This window comes from Vespula pensylvanica, chromosome 6 (assembly GCF_014466175.1).
Source record: "Vespula pensylvanica isolate Volc-1 chromosome 6, ASM1446617v1, whole genome shotgun sequence".
Classification (NCBI taxonomy): Eukaryota; Metazoa; Arthropoda; class Insecta; order Hymenoptera; family Vespidae; genus Vespula; species Vespula pensylvanica.
The window spans coordinates 1,087,533-1,095,655 of NC_057690.1; the positions used below are offsets into that span (position 1 = coordinate 1,087,533).

The 8,123-nt window shown below is 30.7% G+C and overlaps 3 protein-coding genes across 4 annotated transcripts; 2 read left to right on the plus strand and 1 right to left on the minus strand.

Moving 5' to 3' along the window:
• Window positions 1-119: 119 nt before the first annotated feature.
• LOC122630176 lies at window positions 120-2,431 on the plus strand. Its single transcript, XM_043814383.1, has 5 exons — window positions 120-375; window positions 678-826; window positions 919-1,156; window positions 1,254-1,906; window positions 1,943-2,431. Exons 2-4 carry the CDS (start codon window positions 687-689, stop codon window positions 1,896-1,898), a joined length of 1,023 nt encoding a protein of 340 aa, XP_043670318.1. The 5' UTR covers window positions 120-375; window positions 678-686; the 3' UTR covers window positions 1,899-1,906; window positions 1,943-2,431.
• A 93-nt stretch (window positions 2,432-2,524) lies between these two features.
• Window positions 2,525-4,607, minus strand: LOC122630175 (interleukin enhancer-binding factor 2 homolog). The gene is made up of 5 exons (XM_043814382.1): window positions 4,449-4,607; window positions 3,764-4,070; window positions 3,356-3,662; window positions 3,017-3,274; window positions 2,525-2,913 (listed from the first exon to the last, which is right to left on the minus strand). The coding sequence occupies exons 2-5, from the start codon at window positions 4,061-4,063 to the stop codon at window positions 2,627-2,629; spliced, it is 1,152 nt and encodes a 383-aa protein (XP_043670317.1). The 5' UTR covers window positions 4,064-4,070; window positions 4,449-4,607; the 3' UTR covers window positions 2,525-2,626.
• Window positions 4,603-6,206, plus strand: LOC122630177 (bifunctional peptidase and (3S)-lysyl hydroxylase Jmjd7). Of its 2 annotated transcripts, XM_043814385.1 has the most exons (5): window positions 4,603-4,836; window positions 5,024-5,059; window positions 5,210-5,506; window positions 5,597-5,846; window positions 5,943-6,206. In XM_043814385.1, exons 1-5 carry the CDS (start codon window positions 4,776-4,778, stop codon window positions 6,130-6,132), a joined length of 834 nt encoding a protein of 277 aa, XP_043670320.1. In that variant the 5' UTR covers window positions 4,603-4,775; the 3' UTR covers window positions 6,133-6,206. The 2 variants fall into 2 exon arrangements, with proteins under 2 accessions (XP_043670320.1, XP_043670319.1); XM_043814384.1 differs by having other exon boundaries at window positions 4,604-4,836; window positions 5,024-5,506.
• The last annotated feature ends 1,917 nt before the right edge of the window (window positions 6,207-8,123 follow it).

Below are 8,123 nucleotides of genomic sequence, written 5' to 3' on the forward strand. Positions count from 1 at the left end.
GCGCACGCACACACACGCCTACACACATATAAAGAAGGTAGACATTCCAGAATATATTCAATATTGATTTTTGGACGCGCAAGCGTCGTCAGATTTTACCTAGTTCTGTATCTATCTCGATCGGTCGTTTCGTTGTTTCTACGTTTCAAGAGAGAAAGAAAGGGAGAAGAGAGAAGAGAGATAGAGAGATAGAGGGAGACCGAAGAACTGTATCCGTTTGTTCCTTCGGAAAAACGTTCATTGGAAACATCGTTGATCTTTAGATTAAATTTCAATAGAGAACGAACTGTGTTGTGCGACATAAACGGATCGATTGGATACAATTTCTTGTTTGATTCCTGTATATCGAACATATCGAGCAAATCCTCATAAATAGTACGTCGTATTTTAGTCACTATCAAATCCTTATCACATAGAAAAATTTCAACGAGTTCAAATAATTTTTATATATTTTCTTGTGGCCTATCAAAAAAGAAATGATGGTGTCAATCGATTAATATGAAAAGTGAAATTTGAAATTTGATTATTCGGGAGGAACAAAAAAGAACTTTTTCTTCTTGCTTTCTTGTATTTTTTTTATTATTAATATCGAGATATTTATTTTTAATTAAATGAAAGGATAAAAAACAATGAAATATATATATATATATATATATTACGTGTGTGTATTTGTTTAGATTATTTCAATGTCGGTCACCGTGAATACTTCTAGAAACGACACTGGATCACCTTCCATGTCAAAAATGGAAGATAATTTATCGAATAGTGATGGACCATTGATTGGAAAGAGCGTTCATCAAAATAGTACCAACAGTCTTCGTATAAGGTGATTATAAAGACACGTTACTCCGTTATTTAAAAAAAGATAAAAATAAAATAAAATAAAATAATTTCTGTTTTGATTTCTTTTTGTTTTAGTACCGAAAACGTTAATGTTGGCATGACCGTCCTCTCTCGTGGACCAATATTGATCGATGACTCGAGGAAACCTTGCGTATGGACGTTAATAATTTTCTTAGTGATGATTGGGCTATGTAATCTAGTCATAAGTGTGACAATTATTGCTGTATTAAGAATCAGTCAAGGTATGGAGGCGATTGAAGTGATACCGGATGAAAATCTCGTGAAATTTTCCGGTCGTACGGATTTGGACAGAGTAACATAAACTTTTTCAATTTTTCTTTCTTCTTTTCACGAAACATAAAGTAAGTTATTTAATTCATTCGTATAATCAATCTTTATATCATATCTAGATTTGTTTGCAATCTGGCATCTGCCAAAGTTATGGTGACGAGCCAATGGAGATATTATCCGAAAATGGTATTATAGTCGACGTGAACGGTAAATTAAATGTGGGAACATACCATTCGCATTTTGCACTTCTTCCAAATGGTACCAGCATTTCTCAGGTTCGTTCATTCGAGATCAAAGATTTTCGTACTGGTGGGATTTACTTTAGTACAGATTTTCCGAAATTTGGCCTCCCAAGTGGCGTCGATAGAATAGATGTAAAAATAACACAAACCCACAGAATCACGTCACCGGTTAACGAAAGCCTTGGAATCAATTCGGACGATCGAATTTCTTTGCACGGTGCTGAAGGCATCAAAATGGAAAGCAAGGACATTATTTGGAGTGCCAGTAACGATGTACTTCTTAAAAGCCTCAACGGAAGTATCATATTTGATGCGGAAAATGGCGTTAGCATCGATATCGATAATATACCTGTTGCACCGCTGTTCGTACAAAATCCTACTGATCAAGAACAATTTAAAGTATGCATTTGCATGCCCCAAGGAAAACTCTTTAAGGTTCCTGTACGTGCCGGTGCCAATCTACGATCTACTAATTGCGCTCGAATCAGTAGGACTCCAGAAAACGATCCCTGCTTACGATAAGAATTTTTATATATATGTATATATATATATATATATATATATATATATATATATATATATAAAATTTGTCCTTTAGATGCTTTATTCTATGTATTATGCTTAGAATATAGAAAATGTTGAAGCGAAACAGATAATGTCATATCATATATCTAAGATGTCCTATATTATATCTTAGAAAATTTCATATAGTTTTAACAAATTAATGGAATCATTATAAGATATATCCAAATATAAAGAGCAAGAGATGAGTATTAATCGACGAAGAAAATAACGATACTACTTAAAATTTTCGTGTCAATGTTACATACCAAAAGAAAAAAAGAAAAAAAAATCTGAATATTGAATATCGATGTCATGTGTAACGTAACAAAAGTTTTTAGATGACAGTGGAATACATATTTTTATTTTATTCGTCAAAAAATGCGACGACTACTTTCCTCATAAATATAGAAATAATACATATATAATTCCAATATGAATGTACTTACATTGTAACTTATATGGTGAATTATAATAATACCGCTGATATGAAATAAATCTTTTTATTATTCATCATTGACCCTAACATGGAAAAAAGAAAAAAAAAGGAGAGAGAGAGAGAGAGAGAGAGAGAAAAAAAAAGACAATACTTTTTATAATGTATAATGCGTTATATGAATAAACTTTCGTGACGAAGAATTATGAAAATCTTTCTTACGCGTTACAATTAAATTTATGAATTATTCAAGTTATACATTTTCTGTTATCATTTCTTCGTTACTTTCCTCCATGTCTTCTTGTTGCTCCTGTTCTGTAGGAGGCTCATATGCTTTATCTAATGGACTAGCAACAACACCACCAGCCCATACACTCATTTCAACGGCTAGTTTATTTGTACCTTCTAGAAGTGGTCTATAACCTCCGTGAGCTAGAACACGCAATAGTGTTTGTGCGGTCAAACACACTAGATCCTGTTGCTCTAAGGTCATGGCTGTGTGAACGCGAATGTTACCACCTTCGCAAGGATCAGATATACCTAATACAAAAAGAAATTAATATTTCGTATCAGATACACCTAAATGAAAAGATTTAATATCTATATTATTTCTTACTGAAAGATTTATTACTATGGTACGCACCAGCAGATCCTGGAAGGAATAATCCAGAAGCAAGTAATTGAAGTACCCTTTTGTAAGCTTGATTTATTGGCAACGCCTGTCGACTTGGATTGTTCATTATTGCATTATGTGCGAGTAAATCGAGCATCCAAGGTGACAATGGCTCTAAACCTTCAAACCTACTTCGAAGATCTCTCAGTAACCTAATCAGAACCTTGATACTAGAATGATGAGCATTCTCTTCGAACCAACGAGAATGTCGGATTGCTGCCAAGTGTCCTAAAAATGTAGAAAGATAAATAAAATCGTATTTCTCGATGTAGGTATTTCGAAAGTTAATCTATACAATATTATAATCACCTTGACAGATCTGTACATCTAAATGTTGGTCCGATTCCAATTTACGTAAATTTTGGTGTAACGTTGTGATTAATACCCTTACGGTAGCCTCGTTATTAGCAATATCGAAACCACGTTCTGTTTGTACAAGTCTGAACACTTCCTTGGGATTTCCGGTTTTAAGATCGTTATTGACTTTCGTTCCGAGCGCTTCTACTGCTGTTTTAGTTGGTAGCGTTTTAAGAATAACAACAATATCAGCAATATTATGACCTTTGATCATTGTTCCTTTTTTAAAACTACCGACTTGTCTCACTTCTTCTAATTGCTGCAAATACGAATGTTTGTTTTTTTTTTTTTTTTTTTTGTTTAATATGAAATGGATTATTTTCATAATAATAATAATTTATATAATAAAAATGTATATACACAAGCTTCGAAAGTTCCTGGCGCAACAATCAAATTATCCAAAACGCTTTGCAATTTTGTTACTAAATTCAAGATAGATGTTTGTTCCTTCGGAGTTGGACACATATCTGCATTTTTTTTTAAAAGAGCAGATTGAAGGTCGGATTCGTCTGGAGCAGTTTTGACACGAGGAAATGCAGCTTCGCATAACGTATAGTCAAATGGATGTCGTGGTAAAAATTGTTTCCTTGGAAATCCCATTCCACGACCCATACCTCCTCTTCCACCTCTGAGCATTCCGCCGCGTCCACCTCGTACCATATTGTATCTGCACGATAAAAATATATAATTTAACTTTCTCTCCCATTGACTTCACTAATTATACAAACTTTTGTCGATTTATATAATTAAACAATTCTATAAATTAATCACACAATTTATGTAATGCAAGGTTATATTGAACTACCACTGTTTGGTTGTATTATTTTTATCAAATCTCACAAATTTTGCAATAATATATATTTGATCTTTAAAACAAAAAATTTCTTTAAACATGGGATGAATGTTTTATCTTTTAATATCATAAAATCGGTAAAAAATGTGACTAAATCAATAAGACGCGTCAAAAACCTAACCTATGATGAAAATAAAACTACGTACCAATAAAATTCTACCATGTAAATGAATATTTTACTTTTGGACTTACCTTTTATATACTTAAATTAATATGTGAAATAAATAAAATATATCATGCGAAATATATTTGCTTAATATAAACTTTTTCACGATATAGATGCTCGCACGAAGAAAAATACTAACGCCGGTTTAATAATGTGGAACGTACTTTACGAACACGATAGAAGAAGATAAAAAAAATGGCGTTCTTGTGTTCGTAAACATATCAAAAGAATTACTGTATAATCAACGATGTCATTTAATCGTATTTAGTTGATTATAACAAAATAATTATTAAATACCTTTAAGATTTTATACAAAAATCTTATTCTTTTATTTTCTCTAAACAAGTTGCATTATGATAGATGCAACAGATAAAATTGAAAAAGCATGTCAGGTTCTTTCTCAAGAAGTTAAAGGTTTGTATAAAATTAACACAGATGCGACAAGAAAAGCAACTACATATAAATTTTGTAAAAAATTAAAATAGCTATACGTATGTAACTATTGTGTAAAATATTTTTATGATTAATAAGATTTGATATATATCATTAGCACACATTTATATATGTCATATGCATTTATACATTTATTTTCATTTTATAGAGCTGTACCTAGGAAATGAAATTGCAGAAATAAATGGTACAATTAATCCTTTCATATTTTATCGTGATTATGTTTCCAAAAATTTACCAGTAGTAATACGAAATGGCGTTGAACACTGGCCAGCTGTAAGAAAATGGTCTATAACTTATCTTCGAGAGATTTTAGGCGATAAATTAATTTCAGTAGCTGTCACACCTAATGGATATGCCGATGCGATAACAAAATGTGTTTTTGAGGGCATAACAAAACAATATTTTGTTATGCCAGAAGAACGTTCTCTTACAATGTCTACATTTTTGAATACTCTTGAAAATCATGAATCGGAAAGTATATTTTACATACAGAAACAGAATTCTAACTTTAAAGATTTCACTGAACTTTGGAATGACACAGAAACAGATATTTCATGGGCTACAAATGCTTTCGGTAAAAAGCCTGATGCTATTAATTTTTGGATGGGTGATCACAGAGCAGTAACATCTAGTAAACATTCTTTTCTTTCTTGCAAAATTACAAATTTTAAAACATAGTTATTGAAATCATTTGTAACACATACGTGTCCGTAATTTATAGTGCATAAAGACCCATACGAAAACATATATTGCGTAGTATCAGGTGAAAAAACTTTTATTTTACATCCTCCCACGGATTTACCTTGGATCCCGTATGAAAAATATCCGCCTGCTGTTTATAAAGAAATAGAGCCTGGAAAGTGGACTATTGAACCGGTTAATATAAAAAATAATGTAGAGTCAGAATATTCTGAAATTTTTGACACGATACCATGGATAAATATCGATCCTCTTAATCCAGATTATAATAGGTATTTTTGTTTTTCTAATTAGTTTTATCGCTATACAATGCATAGTGACAATAAATATAGAAAATATGTTTAACTACAATAATTACTTACTTATAGATATCCAAAATATAAAAATGTACAAAGATTAGAAGTGACGGTAAAAAAAGGAGATATATTATATCTTCCTTCTCTCTGGTTTCATCACGTAAGACAATCTCATGCATGCATAGCTATAAATTATTGGTATGACATGGAATTCGATATAAAGTATGCATATTTTAAAGCTCTCGAGGCGTTAACTCAATGAATATGAAACAAAGATTAAATGTGAAATATTAACATATACAAAGTTAATACATAAATAAATAAAAATAATATACTCTCATGGCATATTTATTTAAATTCAGATTATTCTATATGAAAATGTCGATATGATACCATGGATAAATATTGATCCTCTTAAATCAGGTTATGATTTAAAATTGTTCGTTAACCCCGGCTTTATATATATTTATGGAATATAATAAATTAATATTTAAATAACAACACGTTCACTTGATATATTACATAGTTCTTAACACGCGTTAAATATAAAATAATTTTAATTCAATATTCCGATAAACGTTAATTTTCAACTCGAAATCGTTGACTACACGAAATATTAACAAAAACGGACGACGAAATAAATTTCGCGGTTACCGAAATAGTTTTATTTCTCCTTCCGACGAATAAATACCAAAATTCAATTTTTCATACCGCTGTACTTGAGTAATTTATACTTTGGATAACTTTATAATAATTTAAACAATACGTAACTACTTACACGGGATTTAAAATATTCGTATATTCTAAATAACAATAGCTTTCCAAACAATTCATATTTAAATAATAATACTGCCTGGACATGGTAAAGCTTGAATGCTCCGCGGTAAATAAACAATAATTTTCATCTAATATTCCAATACACATAAATTTCTAACTCAAAAAAAGTGACGAGCGATATCAACAAAGACGAACTTTTGACTGACTTTGACGATTTTCGAGATAGTATTCTTTTGTAACGCGTCGAGTAAACATCGAAGTTCTCTTTCTTCGAACATTTAAGAACGGCAAATTTATACTTTTATTTATTTTATAATTATTTAAACGATTTACAATGTACGTAGAATGCGATAAAATTAATATTTAAACGATAGTACATTCCCTAAAACGTTATACGTCTCGTAACACGTATTAAGCGAAAAATAATTAAATTTAATATTTCCATAGAATTAATTGTGAAAACATTGCCAATGATCTTATCTAATATCGACAAAAAAGAATTTTCTACGAACTTTGACAGTTACAATTTAATTTTTTCATAAACGTAAATCGCGAATCCGATTGAAAAAAATTAATAAATGTTAATAATAATAATAATTAATAAAGGTTAATCAATCACGACGAGTAAATATATGAAACTTTCGTGTTTCTAAACGTGACGATTTTTCAAATTAATACTTCGTAATATCAGATTTATTTAAACGATATAAAATTACGCAGGAGTTATTTATAAAGCAATGTTTAAACAATAGTAAATACGAATAAAAATTACACGGATCGGAATATGTATTATAAATATAAAACAATTTTCATTTATTTTCTCTTAGACATAAATTTTCTATTGGTTAATCGTATTGGTTAAGTTTAAATAAAACGTTCCATTCTCGCCTTTGAAAGTCGCTTTATAACAGTCTTACATTATATTTCGCCAAGTGAACATAGAAATTTTCACAAGATGCCTTTTCTACGAAGAAATAACGAAGAATTAAAGTAACTATATTTCGATATCACAAACTTTTTCAATAATTTATACAATTTATTTTGTTTGAAATATACATTTTGAATTGGCGGTATTTGACTACGCTTGACGTCATCAAAAAGACACGCTGTCGAATTTAACGAATCAGTGCGACTTTAGATTCACACGAGTGAACATTTAAGATGCTTCAGATACTTTTCTTCGAGGAACAATAAAGAGTTCATACAAAAATTGTGAAGTGAGAGTATTTGGTTTCGTGAGACGTCAACAAAATGGGATCTTTGATCGACTTTGAGAGTTACTAGTTCAGTTTTGTTTCGTATTTCGTCGAGTATACATCGCAGTGCTCAAAGGACGCGTTCTCCGCATGTGATAAGGAAGAGTTAATGTAAGTACATTATTATATTATTCATTCTTTCAATATTCTCTGCGAATTATATTAATTTAGAATTAAATTGCGAAGTAGGGATACTCTCCCACCCGTGACGACAACAAAG

Coding starts and splice junctions, on each gene's coding strand:
- LOC122630176 (XM_043814383.1), top strand. CDS start 687: ATGTCGGTCACCGTGAATACTTCTAGAAACGACACTGGATCACCTTCC. Junction 827..918: donor ACCAACAGTCTTCGTATAAG/GTGATTATAAAG, acceptor TTTTTGTTTTAG/TACCGAAAACGTTAATGTTG. Junction 1,157..1,253: donor GTCGTACGGATTTGGACAGA/GTAACATAAACT, acceptor TATCATATCTAG/ATTTGTTTGCAATCTGGCAT.
- LOC122630175 (XM_043814382.1), bottom strand. CDS start 4,063: ATGGTACGAGGTGGACGCGGCGGAATGCTCAGAGGTGGAAGAGGAGGT. Junction 3,275..3,355: donor AGATGTACAGATCTGTCAAG/GTGATTATAATA, acceptor CTACATTTTTAG/GACACTTGGCAGCAATCCGA. Junction 2,914..3,016: donor ATTCCTTCCAGGATCTGCTG/GTGCGTACCATA, acceptor TTTTTGTATTAG/GTATATCTGATCCTTGCGAA.
- LOC122630177 (XM_043814384.1), top strand. CDS start 4,776: ATGATAGATGCAACAGATAAAATTGAAAAAGCATGTCAGGTTCTTTCT. Junction 4,837..5,023: donor TCTTTCTCAAGAAGTTAAAG/GTTTGTATAAAA, acceptor TTCATTTTATAG/AGCTGTACCTAGGAAATGAA. Junction 5,847..5,942: donor CTTAATCCAGATTATAATAG/GTATTTTTGTTT, acceptor ACTTACTTATAG/ATATCCAAAATATAAAAATG.